The 16,336-nt window shown below is 40.8% G+C and overlaps 1 protein-coding gene across 2 annotated transcripts in view; it reads right to left on the bottom strand.

The window, feature by feature from the left end:
• NCAPG2 (non-SMC condensin II complex, subunit G2) overlaps window positions 1–16,336 on the bottom strand; it is an 83,162-nt gene that overhangs the window by 36,630 nt on the left and 30,196 nt on the right. For both annotated transcript variants that reach the window (XM_011990193.1, XM_011990194.1), the window contains 6 exons: window positions 15,689–15,758; window positions 12,786–12,872; window positions 10,209–10,304; window positions 9,463–9,588; window positions 4,979–5,158; window positions 1,429–1,581 (listed from right to left, as the gene is read on the bottom strand). In XM_011990193.1, coding sequence (XP_011845583.1) covers window positions 1,429–1,581; window positions 4,979–5,158; window positions 9,463–9,588; window positions 10,209–10,304; window positions 12,786–12,872; window positions 15,689–15,758 — 712 coding nt within the window. The remainder of the gene's footprint in view (window positions 1–1,428; window positions 1,582–4,978; window positions 5,159–9,462; window positions 9,589–10,208; window positions 10,305–12,785; window positions 12,873–15,688; window positions 15,759–16,336) is intronic.

Raw genomic sequence — 16,336 nt, 5'->3', positions numbered from 1 at the left:
CACTGGTTGTCTTAGTGTGTATGTGCTGACAAAAAAAAAAAAAAAAAAAATTCACAGATCAAAACTCGTAACACACAAAGTAATAGGTACTAAATGCAGTGACAAGATCCCCATCATTGGCTGGGCACGGTGGCTCACACCTGTAATCCCAGCACTTTGGGAGGCCAAGGTGGGCAGATTGCTTGAGCCCAGGAGTTTGAAAGCAGCCTGGGCAACATGGGGAAACACCATCTAGAAAAATTAGCCAGACACGGCGGCCACTCCTGCAGTCCCAGACACGGTGGCCACTCCTTCAGTCTCAGACACGGCGGCCACTCCTGCAGTCCCAGACATGGCGGCCACTCCTTTAGTCTCAGACACGGCGGCCACTCCTTCAGTCCCAGACACTGCGGCCACTCCTGCAGTCCCAGACACGGCGGCACACTCCTGCAGTCCCAGTCACTTGGGAGGCTGAGGAGGGATGATGACGTGAGGTTGCAGTGAACCGAGATCACACCACTGCACTCTAGCCCGGGCATCAGAGTGGGACCCTGTCTCCCCCTCACCTCATCACCCCAAGCAACTGGCACTAAATTCTTGTTCTCTTCAAAGGATATTTTACCCATATCTGAGCAATATTTACATACACATTTGTCTCCGCTTTACTCAGCTGGTAGCACACCAGAACCACATCTACACTATACTTTTATACTTCTATATCTTAGAGGCCTTTCCAAGGAAGCCCCACAGAAAGTTCCTCCTTGTTCTTTTCATGGCCACATAGCACCACCTCTCTTAAGAACACACAAATCTGTCTGGCTGACCCTGCACTCTGGCATGTCAGGCTGTTTCTGGATCCTGTGCCATAACAGAACAGCACTCAACGTAAATTTCTGACAACTACTGTGTGGAGAAAGAAAGCTCACAATGATACCAAAATAATAATGAAGTCAAGAACATTATAAGCAACATTCTTAGCCAAAAGCCAAAAGCAGAATAGAACTAGAGCTGAAAGAGAATAATCACTTCAGTAGTTTATAAAACGTCAAAACGCACATCTCTCATAAAGTGGGTGTCTCCTTCCTTCATTCTGTGTGGGGGCGGGGGGTGAGGGGTGGGGGGTGGCTCATACTCGACACTCTCCAGAAGTGCTCACCGGGTGCCAAGTATCCAAATATTACACCAAATATCTCAGTGAAAACCTTCACACATGATAAAAATATAACGGAAGGCAGGGGGTGCTTACATTAATGTCTTTCAAAAAGAAAACACAATGATAATATTTCTAGAATCTTTGATAAAAAACACAAAACAACATTTGATGACAGAGATAACTGGTCAAATAATATGTTATCAGTTTAAAATGTGGAATTAAAACTACTTTCTTTCTGTTTGATGAACACAAGTCCCTATTTCATGTCTTAGGTAAAGAAGCCCTATTCATCGTACCTTAGCAGCCCTCACAGCTTTGATCTTCAACAGCATGTCCACAAAAGCCACCCTCACTTTCTCCGAATTGTCGTGGAGACTGTATCTGAGAGCTGGCAGGAGCTGCTCTAACAATGGGTGGCTCAGTTTGTTGTCCAAAATCATTGGCAGACACTGCAACACAGAGAAAGATAAACAGTTCAAAATCAGAACATGCCAATGAAAGGTTCAGGTAGGAAAACTTCATTAAAGAAAACATTCGGTTCCATCTTTACTAGAACTACTAGTGAAATAAATATACCTACGGAAATAACACTTTTTCTAGAACTATTTCATATAAAAGGCATACTTTTAATGAACTAGTATAGGCCCAACCACTGCTATTTGATCCATTCATTGTTTTGTTCAAATAAGATTAAAGCAATTATAAAAGAAATCTTTAATGCTCTCTCTTAGCTAAATTTTAGAGGATTTTTTAGTTGAAAGAAACACAGAATAACTACTGGTCATGTGGTCTCCAAAGGCACCAAGTCCAAGAACTCTGCATTTCCTGACTCGATACTGCATGAGGATTGGAGGGAACAGAGCCAGTGTGTGTGACTCCTGTCTCTTATACACATCTAGATGTGTATAAGAGACAGGTAGAGACAGGGTTTCACCTTGTTAGCCAGGATGGTCTCGATCTCCTGACTTCATGATCCACCCGCCTCGGCCTCCCAAAGAGCTGGGATTATAGGCATGAGCCACCGCACCTGGCCATATATATTTTAACGACGATCATTTTTTCAAAAAATTTCAGATATATACAGCTCTTCTTCCAAAGCACTAAAGGGCAGTCTGATTTGAATCATCTGCTCCACCTGTGTCCACAGCCGCCCCTTGATCCTGCCCTCCCACTGGACACTGGCCACCGGCCACCGGCCACCACCTACCTTGCCAGTTCCCCCCATCCCACAGCCCCTGTAGACCCTCCTACAACACTGTGTTCTCCTAATTCTCCTTCAGCTTTTCTGGTCTTTCTTCTGTAGATTCTCTGCTGACTCTTCCTCTACTCCAGAGCCCACCCATCCCTCCTCACAGATGACTCATCTGGGCCTGGGAGGCATCTCAGAGTGGCCCTGCAAGGGTTTCCTCAGAAGCATGAAAGCACCAGACTGTGCTCAGAAGGTCAGGACCGAGAGAAGACTGGCCAGGGAGCTGTGGCCACTTTGGGTGACAGCAACAGGAAGGAGCAGGTGAACCTCAGAGAACTCCAGGAAGGGAAAGACAGGACTTGGGTGAAGGAGGAAGAAGCAAGAAGAGCACACAAGTGAGTGACTCAGCAGATGACATCACCACTTCAAGGAGAAAAAGAGGAGCAAGGGGGAGAGAGGAAAACAAAGAAAACTCTTGGATGGCAGCAGGTTTGGAAAAGATGGTAATGACTCAGCAGTGGAGACAGGGTGGCTGCTGTAACATGCTGCCAAGGCCCCGTCAGAAATGAGGCACTCACCCCAGCTGTCCCAGGGCCGCTGAGCTGCCCTCACCATCAGCATGCGTGGGGACGGCCTCCTGAAGAAAACGCCTTCCTCCTGGGCAGCCAGTGTGCAATGGTGGATCAGTATGGGCCCAGTCTGAAGGGCTCTGCTGGCTCTAGAGCTGCCTGTGGGTCTGCACGAGGCTTTCCCAGGCTGAGTCGTGGTTTAATGTCCCTTCCCCTCCAGAGGTTGTGCACCCCAGGAGCACTTCCTAATCTGCAAGCTGTGGATAATCTTAATTGCAGAGCTACCTGTTGGTCACCTGAGCAGAGCTGTCAAGAAGACGCTTGTCTGTAAACTGGGACCAGCTGCAAGCAAACTGCAATCAGAGCAAGGTTGGAAACCAGATCGCCAGGGTGAGCCCATCACAGTGCAAGAAGCACATGGGTCCCTGACTCCTCAGCCAACACTTAAAGAGTAAGAGCATTCAACCACAGACAAAGAGGAAGAAGAGGCACTGACGTTGTACAACATCCAGAAGGACAAGGGAATGGTGTGGGGATGAATTCTGCTCAGAGATCAAAAAAGTCTAGTGAAGTGGTCATGTGAAACTAACCTTGGCTGGAAATGCTTTACTGGAGTAGTGGACATAGAAGATGCTTTACAGTGGACTGGGGAATGGCAGGAAATGGAGATAGACTGTTTAGGTGATCACTAAACTAAGACTCTTTTGAGAGTAAGAAGGTTGTTCCTAACAATTACTGCAGAGCAACAGGCATGAGCCCAAAAGTCTGATCACTCCACAAACACAGACATGCTCCTCCGAATATCTTTCTGCAATGAGGAGAGATGGGGGAGCCTCTGCCTCAGATGGAGATGTGAACATGCTTACAAACCTATAGGAAGGATACTGCTGAGAGGGAAAGGCTGAACATGCAGAGAAAAAAAAAATTTTTTTTTTGAGACAAGGTCTGGCTTCTCACCCAACTGGAGTGCAGTGGCACAATCTTGGCTCACTGCAACCTCTGCTTCCCAGGCTCAACCCATCCTCCCACCTCAGCCTCTCAAGTAGCTGGGACTTACAGGTGCACACCACCATGCCCGGCTAATTTTTTTTGTACTTTTTGTAGAGACCAGGTTTCACCACTCTGCTCAGGCTGGTCTTGAGCTCATGAAACTCAAGCAATCCACCCGTCTTGGCCTCCCAACGTGCTGGGATTACAGGTGTGAGCCATTGCACCTAGTCCAGAAAACTTTTCAAATAGAGAAAATAAGCAAGCAGGTTCCTGAGAAGTGGGGAGGAAGATCCACAGGAGCCCCCACAGGGGCATGGCCGTGAGGCCCAAGAGCTGCTCTGAAAATGTCTGTTTTGCACATGAGGGAAGAGGAAGTCACCTGCTGTGCTCAGGGGAGTCAGAGCTTCTAAACAGTTGATTCCAGTAGCGGGAAAGTGAGATCAGTTCTTCTTAGGCCATCTCACAGGCCCTCAAGAAATTCTCTGAATTGGCCTCTCTGAGCGCTTTACAGATTTACAAACCCTCTCTCGGAGAGCATTTGTTATTGCAGACTGGGTAGCTCCCTCCCTCTGGTTCATTCCGCATTTTCCCACCAAAGCCAGGGGGAGAAAAGATCAGTGGCCACCCCACTACCATCCAACATACACATTACAATTTCTATAAACCTAAGACAGTTCAGGTTGCTTAGAAAATAAAATGTGAGCTTCTCTTGCAAGGTTTGAGCTATGATTGGTGATGGTGATAGGTGGGAGATACTGAAAAATTACTTAAGTGAATCCAAATATATTCTATGTACCAGATTCTATGCAAAGTATATTTCTCCAAGACATCACACAAAGAGACAAAAGAGAATAAATTCAACAGTACTGGGACCCCTTCTCCCCTTACACTAAAAACAACTATTAGTTCAAGTAGTCATTTTTTGTAGAAAACACTTCTAATTTGGTTTTTAAAAAGCTTACTCTGGATATATGACAAGCCAAAAATGTTATCTCCGTGGAGTAGGATTACAGGTATTATTTTAATCTTCTTCTTTTTCTGTTTTTCTAATTATTCCACAAGAAATAAACATGACTTACATAATTTAAAACATCTTACCTTAAAGACAGAACAACGAACATCAGCTGAGCTCGTGTCAAACGCCAGTTCCCCAGTCACCTTCTTCAGGAGGTCAATCAGGATGGTCGGGGGCATCATTTCCCAGTACTTAGAAGTTATTTTACAAACACCAAGAATCCCTGTGGAACGGACCATCGGATAAGGATCTTCTAAAAGGCTCTATAAGTAGGAGGGGAGAAAGGCTTAAAAACCTTGACTTAATTCCCGAAATCAACATCTGCTTCACACATGAGCACTTCAGGAATTCGTAACTTAGAGAAACTTTGAGCATAGAAACACTGGACACATATGGATTCCTAGACCTGAGATTACTTGCTATCACTTCTAAAGCAGAGTATTTAAGATCAAGACAGAAGCATGTGGTGCCTTATTTGCCACATCCCCTGACAGCAGTGCCTCAAAACCAGCTCTGTCATCCAGTGAGATCTGCACACTCAGCCGAGCATGGCAGGCGTTCAGATAAGGCATGGCCCATGTACACCACGCTTTTGAATTCTAAAATGCTGTAATGCATTTTAGAGCCAGGAATAAAATAATGCTACCTGTAATGAACTAATCCAGGCCATGATCGTCAGTGGTACTAAAAATTCAAAAGGAGACAATGAGGCAATAAGTACCCCGATGGGAGTACTCAACATCACCAGGGAAATAATCTCACGAAACAAAATCCCAAATACATGATTCAGATCAACTCTCTCATTTAACCACCAATTTATAGGAAACACAAAGGGCAGAGGGATACACTAATGGCATCACAGGAATGGGTTCTATAAAATCCAGACTGCTGGGAACGTCATAGAATAATTTGCTTTCTTCAATGACAACAAAAATAGCAAGTTTTAAGAAAACAAAACACAGAAAGATTATAGCAAGAGAGCTCATGGTCCAGGAGACTTAAGCAACATGTCAGTTAGTCACAGCACATGGGCCTTAGTTAGAGAAACATTCAAACAAAATGAGAAAATGGCAGCAACGAACGGGTACCCAAAGACACTAAGGAATCATCGTTAATTTATCTTTAGCTGTGATCATGGCATGATTTAAAAAAAAAAAAAAAAAGATTATCTTTTACCAATACCTTCTGACCCATTTAGAGCTGAAATGATATGATGTCCCAAATATGTTTCAAGACAGGGGAAGAAGAAATCGGATTGGGATTAGTCAGCAATGAGTAAAACTGTGTTGTGGGCACACAGGGGTTATTACTCCAGTCTCTTTTTTATTATGCATGACATTTTCTATTAGGAACGTTGAAAAACACAACAGAATTCTTACTACTTTAATTAGAAAAAAGAGACTTCAAGTTAATATTAAGCATTTACCCCATCTCCTCCCCCAAATTTGACCAAAATGATCAATTTCTATTAGCAATAATAGAAACAAAAAGACTGAGAAATTTCTGTAAGAAAGGGAATAAGGAACAGATTCACGGAGAAAAGAGCATAAAAGGTTGTAACCTAGACATTCCTAGGTAAGGGTGCTCTAAAGACAGGAGGCTGTGACCTCAGAGAGCCCACATCAGCCCCGAACCCAGAGCCCAGGTTACAGAAAAGAGAGTTCGTGACAAGGGCGGCAAACAACCCCTGGTGAGGCACACAGGCCAGCAGCAGTTCAGGAGCCAGGATGTGCCCCCAGGATAAAGTCTTACAAATGGTTTCTAAACCAAGTGTGTCATCTGCCAGGAAGAGTTCCTGAAAGAGATACTGGGCAACAGACAAAGAACAACGAAAAAAAAGAACCAGCAATAACTCTAAGCCTCCAGAAAGGCAAAAGAAGGAAAAGCAATGCCACCCAGAAGGAAAGGGCCCTTTGTACTTGGGTACCGAGGGGTCACCTGCCTGCCTGCTCTTCCTCCACAGAAACTAAGGGAAGCCCACCTGCTGTTGCACTCAGCCCATTTAGCAAACCTGAGACACAACCCTACACAACTAGAGAAGAACACTTGCTAACTACCTTACCAACCCAATCCTTTATCCAAACTTAAGAATGGAAAAGATGACTAGTCTTTTAAGAAAAAGCAAACAGGAAGAAAAAAAGATGATTAAAAAAAAAAATAGAAAAGAACTTTAGGAATCTGAGGGCCTGTTCTTGGGATTCAGAAGTTTTTATACATTTTGTTGTCTATGAATTACTTTCAATAATAATCTTTAAAAATATATTCTGGACAATCACCTTACAACCACATCCTCTCCCCGCTCAGTGTCCAGACCTGTTTGCAATTACACCATCACCAGATAAGCACTCAAAATGATAGCACATGACTTGCAATGCTGTTTCTGTCGCATCTCTTCATTTAAAAACATTCAAAGAGTCCTTTTCTTTTTTGAAACAGGGTCTTGCTCTGTCACCTAGGCTGGAGTATAGTGGTGCAATCTCAGCTCACTGCAGCCTTGACCTTCCAGCCTCAAGTGATCCTCCCATCTCAGCCTCCCGAGTAGCTGAGACTACAGGCACGCACCACAGTGCCCAGCTGATTTTTTTTTCTTTAATTGGTAGAGATGGGGTTTCACCATGTTGCCCACGACTGCTCAAGCAATCCTTCTTCCTCGGCCTCTCAAAGTGTTGGGATTACAGGCATGAGCCACTGCACCTAGGCCCTTTTTTATTTAAAAAAAAAAAAGGTTCTCCATATTACTCAGGTTTAAGAAATTCCAATAGACCAAAAAGCATGAGAGAACAGTTAAGGTACACAGAGGATACAGGAAATAACCACTGCTCTTACTTATCTATCAGATCACCTCCTTTGTCCCCTCATGAAAGAGCCTAATTTCCATCTAAAGGTTGAGTTAAAGCCTCAAGAGGTGCAGCACCAGGGACAGGAGCTCTCAACCAGCTTTGGCGAACAATGCCGCAGGCCAGACCCAGCTGGTACCTGCTCCTACACAGCCCACAGTGCTAAGAATGGTTCATATTTCTTAATGGTCGGAAAAAATGAACAAATTATCATTTTATGGCATGTGAAAATTACATGAGATTAAAATTTTGTTTTCCACAAAGTTTTTTTCTTTTTTTAAAATAAGAGTCAGGGTCTCGCTCTATCGCCCAGGCTGGAGTGCGGTAGTATAATCATGGTTCACTGTAGCCTTGACCTCCTGAGTTCAAGTGATCTTCCCGTTTGAGGCGGCAGTGAGTGACGATCACACCACTGGACTCCAGCCTGGGAGACAGAGCACAACTCTGTCTCTAAAAATAAAATAAAATAAAATAAAACTTGGAAATAAGGAATCTTAAAAAAAAAATTGTAGATAAATATACATAATGTACACAGCAAAATACTAATGACTTCATTTAGGGATGTGTGTGTGTGCATGAAGAAGTATACAGATACTTATTACACTTTTTCTTTTTTTTGAGACAGGGTCTCACTCTGTCGCCCAGGCTGGGGTGTAGCTGTGTGATCATGGCTCACTGTAGACTTGACCTCCTGGACTGAAGCCTCCCAAATAGCTGGGACCACAGGTGTGTGCCACCACACGGGGCTGTTTTTTTTTTGTTGTTGTTGCTGTTGTTGTTGTTATTTTAACTTTTTGTAGAGACAAGGTCTCACTCTGTTGCCCAGGCTGGTCTCAAATTCCTGGCCTCAAATAGTCCTCCCACCTCGCCCTCCCAGTGTTGGGATTACAGGTGTAAGCCACTGTGCAGGCCTATTATACTATTACTTCAACTTTCTGCATGTCAGGTTTTCCATAAGTCAGAAAATAAAAAGAAAAACAAAAGGGAGCATTTCAGAAGCACCACAGGCGACAGCATTACAATAGCAGTTTGCTGTCACTGTTTCCTAAAACTGTACTACTCAGGACAGTAGATAATACGCACTGCTTAAGTAAGCTGTGTTAGGAAATACAGACTAAGTAGATGAAAAGAATCCACAATACTCTTCGGAAATAAATGCCGCATCTTAACATCTTAACACCTCACCTGAAAAGTCAACTGCCACAGGCATTATTTGTAGGCTTGCCCTGAAATATAACCAGCGTTTGCTCATTATGCTACCCGACACCTTTATGATAGGCGATGTCACAAACACACTTACAGAGAAAGACACAGAGAAGTTAAGTGGCCTGCCCAAAGCCACATTCCTATTAAGGGAGAGTGGTGGAATCTGACCCCAGAGAGCAGGGGGCTGACACCACAGCATGTGCTTTACCCACTGTATGACGCCACCTCTCCACTGGGGAAACAACAGGCACATACATAAAATGTTTAAAACCACACGCAGTAATAAATAATTAAACGTCCCCAAAGTAGAAAAAGACACCATGGGTCCATGCTGTTGCAGAAGGCCCCAGGGAGAAGTGGCCTCTCTCTGAAGAATAGTCCAGGTTTCGAAACCATGTCATGTGGGAGCAGAGCTCTGGCTGTTACAGGGGAGTTGGGGACACACACAAGCAGTACATGCCACAGCCTAGACAGCCTAGACAAAGCTGGTATCTGTAAGAAGCTTGACCACCAGAAGTACGTACATAGAGCTCTTCAAACTGTTTCTGAATTTCACTATCCATTTCAATAGCGTGAAGGTTTGGATCCCTAATAGGAAATGCTTCAACAAACAACAATGCAGCATTTGATCGAACTTCAGAGTTTCTGGCCTATAATAATAAAAGAAGAATATCTCAGAATCCCAGAGTTAACATGCGAAGGCTTAAGTACCGTGTTCCCAAAGTAACAACTTAATTATCTTGATACAGATTTATTTTCAAATTACAGATAATCATAACATTTAAATTGACCAAACATTACTCAATTCAACGTCAACAGATACTATGAAAAGATCAAGCTTCCTCACTTCAGAGCCCACTGCATGTCACTAAGTGGTCACCCCACATCCTCACTAAAGATACCAGGTTGTCTGCACTAAAAGTCATTGTGTGTTTGTTAGATCTCAAGGACTTGGACAGCCCAGGACAGCACGGCAGACCACCCACAGCCTAAGCTGGTTTGCTTTACGGCATGTCTCTAATCTCCTTCCCTAAACATGGTTACTTAAAAATAACTGTGTAGTTAGCACTAAACCAATCCAGGTTTCCAGTTAAATGAAACCAAGAAATGCTTTTAATAAAAGAAAAAAACATTTGTTCAAAAATTTCACAAAGCATTCAGTCTCCAGCTTTATCTTTACTATTTTATTGTAATTTTGAATTAGAGTTTGCTAAATTCAAAAGCACAAGTAATACATTCTAAACACGGATAAACTATTTAAAATGTATACCTTTAATCCTCTCCAAAGGATGGGTTTATATAATCTATAAAGCATCTCCTCTACTCCCTGCCGAACTTTCTTTTGATGGTGAAAGTAACTCAGAACCTAAGGACCAAAAAAAAGGAAAAGGAAAGCATTAACAAAAAAATACATTAATTAAATTAAATTAAATGGCATTTGGAAAGAGCAACAGGGAGAATTGTTCTCTCTACCACAAGTAGGTTCTGGCTGGCACCCACATGTCATGACAATTCTTTAGCAGGAGTAACTTCGATAGATGTAGGAGAGCAGTAAATGCAGACAATCACAAGAAAGAAATCTATGGCTGAAATAAAAAGATTAACGGCTTGGGCGATAAAATGGTTTGGGTTCTAGTTTCTGCTATTCTGCCAACAGCTGCATAACCTCAAAAAAAGACTCGTTTAAACCTCTGACTTTCAGGATAAAATGGAAAAGGGGAGCACGTAGATTCCTGAATGGTTCTAAGAACTCATGCTTGTTCCAAAACACTAACTAAACCTCTTTATTATCAACACCTGGTAACTGTTTCATAACTTTGTAACAAGCAGGTGTCATACTTAATGACCTCTCACTGTACAAGATTAATTTAGGTATCAAGTTCCTCCCAAAACTTATGAAAAAATCAGAAAACGATCATTCTTGTAGCTTTCATTCTTCTTTTCCTACCCACTTCTTTTCCAGTCAGAATCTTCCCAAAATTCTTTGTAGACTCATGTGCCTAACAACAATCAATTTTGCCTTACTTCTCTAGTCACATCTTTTGGGGCTAAACTTTATTAGTGAAACAAGAAAATTTTGAAAGATTAAACGGGCTATAAAAGAATAGCCTACACTTTAAGTGAGCTTGTATCAACTTTACCCTAGAAGAGCTACAATATGGGGATTATTTTTTTCTGATTATTATTTTGGAGTTTTTATTGATGGTGATAAGTGACATTAGTCTATAGTTTGCTTTTTGTGTATAACACTATCAAATTTTGATATCAACAGTATACTTGCTTCATAGAAAAATTTTCTAAACAGCTTTAGAATTAATTCACATGCCACAAAATCCACTCTTTTAAAGTATACAATTCAGTTATATTTAGAGCTATGCTACCATTGTTACTATCTAATTCTAGAACATTTTCATCAACAATATTGAGATTTTTAATTTCAAATGACGTCTGAAGCACTGCCTGAAGCCTCTTTCAATATCAATAAAATGACTTATCATATAAATTTAATAGTTATCAAAAAAATTTGAGGAAAAAACTATAATGTGTTATAAGTTGTGACAAAAACAATTACTTGGAGTTGAGTAACACATTTCACTTGAGTGAAATCTAATATTCTCCCTTTAAATTCTTTTTGTGCATTTTTCCATAAATTTATCAAATAGTGATATCTATACTTACAATATCTTAATTACTCAGACTACCACAGCAGAAAGTAATATATGAAAATACACATGGTTTACATATAAACTACATATAGTTTACATAAACATAAATATAGTTTGCATAAATACATGTAGTTTATTATGATGCAAATCTACTAAATAAAATTTGAAACACCAAACCATTTATGTGAAATAAACAACCCAAACTGACTACAACTAAATAAAGCCACATTGGGATGGGGGTGGCAGGTGGGTAGGACAGGGAGGTCACTGAATGAATGTATTTATCCTAAATATATGCAATCACGATTTTTAAATCCTCTGGAAAACTCAGTAGTCTAGATAAATCTCTGGGTTCTTTATCCTTGTGTAACCGAAATTAAATCACCAATAATGCAAAGAAACGTTTTCTTATCCACTCAAAATTAATATAATTAGTATATTTACATTCTATAAATAGAAGTAGTTTCACTATACAACAAAACAAAGAAATGGGTAGTCTTTATTCACTTGTTTTCTTGACATATGGTTGCCAAAACTAACAGCAAGCAAACAAGGCATCCCATGGGTTACAACACTGATCAACAGCAGCTGCTTAATTTAACCAAACACAGCAGACCAGATTTTCCCATTCCTCCTGCCAGGATCCTTATGATCCATCAAACACCTATCAGTGTAGTAATGACACTGATGATAGAACCTTACCTAGTCAGTCCATTTACAATTATTAATATAAAGGTAAAGTTAATATCTGAATTCTGAGATTACCTTTACAGAACAAAGTATCAAATAAACAATCAAAACATTTATTCATTTGGTTTGCAGAACAGCAAAATTGGAATTTAATAAGTAAAATAATAAAAATAATTTCAAATACCCTCTAAGATCTTTGAAAAAAATGATAGTGGCCATTAGAAACTAATAATTCTGGAAAATCTCAAGACAGAGAATTGAATTTAAAGTCATTCAAATATAATACTGACCATCTCAACAATACACCTTTGCTTTCCTCATTAAAACTTTGGTGGCAAGAATAAAACTGCCAGACATCAAATATGAAGGTTCTGAGAAATCCCCCTAATAGATGTCTGTGAAAGTTTAACTTAATTTTAAAATGTAACCAAAACAATTATCTGAAAACAAAACAGAGGAAACATTATTTCAAAAACTGTTCACAATCTTACCTCCCGCACTTTGGAATGCACTGGAGACCTCCTTGGAAGGTGTATCCCATGGAACATGAAGTCCTGGATGCAATCATTTTCAATCGTCTGAAATAACAAATGCAATGCAAAGCACCTGGTGTGTGTGTGTCCTACTGACGACCTGACAAGCAGTGCAGCATTGGAGTACAAAAAAAGTCTAATCTGTCCATCTTACATTTCATGAGAAAAAAACCTGAATCATTTTGTCCAAGCTTTCTTATTTTAAGTCCATGCTTCTTAGAATTCCTTTGGTTTTCATATATTAAGGAGAACGCTTCACTTCTCTTTTATTTGATGAAATATCAAATCTGTGCCAAATGGCAAGGTAAGCTTCCACCTACCACTCAAGGGTAGTTCAAATCAGACAAATTTCAGAGACCGAGTGCATGGTGAGTGTGGAGTCCCCTCTTCTGACTCATCACTGACCTGGACAACCTTCAGAAGACTGGATTTGTTCCAACAGCCTCCACAGAACAAAAACAGAACTACCTCTACGGTGGAAACTGTAAATAAGATATTTCAGGGCCACTACTGAGAAGGGCTGAGCAAGGAAGGTGTGGGAAGCCCTTCATCAGCCCCATGCACTCATGGTACTCAGAGTGCAGCAACTGGGGAAAGGCCTAGCCTCTCACAGTAGCAAAAAACCCCAGTGGACCCTATGGTCTGTACCTGTACTCTGTGCCCGCCCTCACACATGAGCGGGATTTCTATGGCTTTGGGGAAGGACCTAAGGAAACGCTCCTAGGGTTAATACTAATACAAACCAGAGTTTGTATTAGTATACAATACTTGAGCATCTGCAGATGCTCAAGTTCCTTTTCTCCATTATATTTGAAAATATTTCCTTCACCTGAAGTCACTTAGCATCACTTAATGTGGGACAACCACACGTTGTCTGACTTGCAATGAAAGATGAGATACACAGCACTACCTGGGAAGTTATTTGTGCCATAAAAGTTGAATCCAAATCTTTAGCGCTAACTACCGGAATGCTGACATTCTACAAGACAACTCGTTCAGTTTCCTCACATACCAATGGCATAGATTTAAAAAAAAAGAAAGGAGGGAGGAAGGCTCTGGAGTAAGTGATTTTAATGGTATAACAAGCAAATGCCATGTGGGCAACTTCTTGAGTCCTAATTCAAAAAAACTCTAAGGAGACATTTTGAGATCACTGGAAAAATTTCAGTGTGGCTTGATTATTTTTAAAAATACCAAGGATTTACTGTGACATTTTTAGGTATTACAATGGCATTCCATAAGCACATTTTTGAGAGATGAATAAAGTAGTATATAGAAATGAAATCTCATGTCTGGAATTTGCCTGAAAAACTTATAAAGAGAGGGAGGGCAGAGAGGAATGGAGTGAGACTGAGAAATACACATTGTTGGTACCAATTTTGTATACATCTAGTCAAATAGTTTTTATTTTGTTTATTTTTTTGTAGAGACAGGGTCTTGCCATGTTGGCCAGGCTGGTCTCAAACTCCCGACCTCAGGTGACCCACCCGCCTCAGCCTCCCAAAGTACTGGGATTACAGGCGTGAGCTACCGCGCCCAGCCTACTTTTGGTTTTCTAGAAGTCAGTGATAAACCTTGGCAATACAAATCAAGTGTAAGTAGTGCAGAGGAGCAGAGAGGATGGAAGTAACTCCAGACATGGGGCAGCCTCTGTGCATCCTGCAGGCTTCTCCCTCTGCCCTCAGTGCAGGGCCTGCCCTCCAAAGAGGAATGAAAAGTCTGGAGAGAACACAGGGTTGTGAGAGGCTCCTTTCTGACCCGGAGTAAAAATTTTATTCTCAGAGAAAAACAAAATGATTGAGAACCTAGTATAAGAAAAATATAAGTGAAAACAAAGATACTTTTTCTTCCCAAAAGGGTGCCTGGATGTTGAGTTGGGATTGTGGATTACATAGCCCTATCTTCATAACATAAATACTATGTATTCACCAGAGTTACCCATAATCAAAGAAAGTATCTTCAAATTCTCAAAAATAATGTAACTAAAAGAGGTGACTTGAAGTTCCTGAATGGCACTATCCAACAGAAATTGAATGCAAGCCACGGATGCAATTTTAAATTTTCTAGTGGCTGCATTAAGAACAGACAAAAGAAACAGGTAAAATTACTTTAATATTACACAGTCATCCCTTGGTATCCATGGGGGGTTGGTTCTAGGACCTCCCTCAGATACCAGAGTCTGCGGATGCTCAAACTCCTCATATAAAGTGGAGTAGTATCTGCATATAACCTACACACCCTGTCCCCCTTAAATCATCTCCAGATTACTTACAATACTTAATACAAAATGTTATATAAATAGCTGTGACACTGTATGTTTAGGGACTGATGACAAGAAAGAAAAAGTCTGCACATGTTAAATACAGATGGATTTTTTTCCCAAATATTTTTGATCCTTGGTTGACTGAATCCAAGGATGTGAAACCCACGAAGAGCCAACTACCACATTTAGCCTAATACATCCAAACCACTATCATTTCAACATTCACTCAACATTTTTAAAAAGTACCAAGATATTTTATATTTTCCTTTTTCCATATGAAGTCTTTGAAATCTGGTATGTTTCTTAAATTTACAACACATCTCGATTCAGACTGGCCATATTCCAAATGCCCAGTGAGCACATGTGGCTAGAAAGACCAGGGTCAGAGCTCCCTCCCACCTGAAAGGGCACAGTCCTACCTCCCACAAACCACACATCTTAGCAAGCGACTGGATTGCCCATCAAACAAATTTTGATTATTTGGCTTTATTTTGACAGAGTGCATAAACATGGATCTTAAATAACCCTTCTTTGACTACTTATTTAGTAACTGAAATATAATAAAAATAAGTGTTAACATTTAAAAAAATGAAAATACCTCCAGTATTTTCCCTGAAGCCTTTTTCCAAGCTCTGAAATAAATTTCTGCAATGTATACCATCAAAGACCTATATTAAAAGATCAAAATAGTTATAATGCAAATTTAAAGAATTATACTTTCAACATGTATCATTTCAGTTACTTTCCAACCATAGTGAAGAAGAAACTCAGTTTAAACGAGTGCTTTTCAAATTATCTACAGAAACAGGTTATCTACCTGTAGCAAAAAGTAGAAAATGGAGAAGGTTTTGGGAAAGGAAACTGAAATGACAAACTATTTCCTCCTCCTCAGTCAAGGCTTACCCAAAACTTTACTATTTTCTGTGAAACTATGAGTGCATAAGCCCAGAACCAAATTCTAAAGTCAAAAATATTTAAATATAAATAAATTGTCGACTTGGAGTCATGTTGGACTTTCCACGCTACCAATTCCTCAGGTATAAGAAGCCCTAAAATACCAGTACCAACTTAAGAATCATAAGCTTAGAAATCTATTAGTTCACTGGATGCAGTGGCTCACGCCTGTAATCTCAGCACTTTGGGAGGCTGAGGTGGGCGGATCACGAGGTCAGGAGATGAAGACCATCCTGGCTAACACGGTGAAACCCCGTCTCTACTAAAAATACAAAAAATTAGCCAGGTGCAG

This window comes from Mandrillus leucophaeus, unplaced genomic scaffold (assembly GCF_000951045.1).
Source record: "Mandrillus leucophaeus isolate KB7577 unplaced genomic scaffold, Mleu.le_1.0 Scaffold373, whole genome shotgun sequence".
Classification (NCBI taxonomy): domain Eukaryota; kingdom Metazoa; phylum Chordata; class Mammalia; order Primates; family Cercopithecidae; genus Mandrillus; species Mandrillus leucophaeus.
This window is presented reverse-complemented; position numbering and strand designations above follow the sequence as displayed.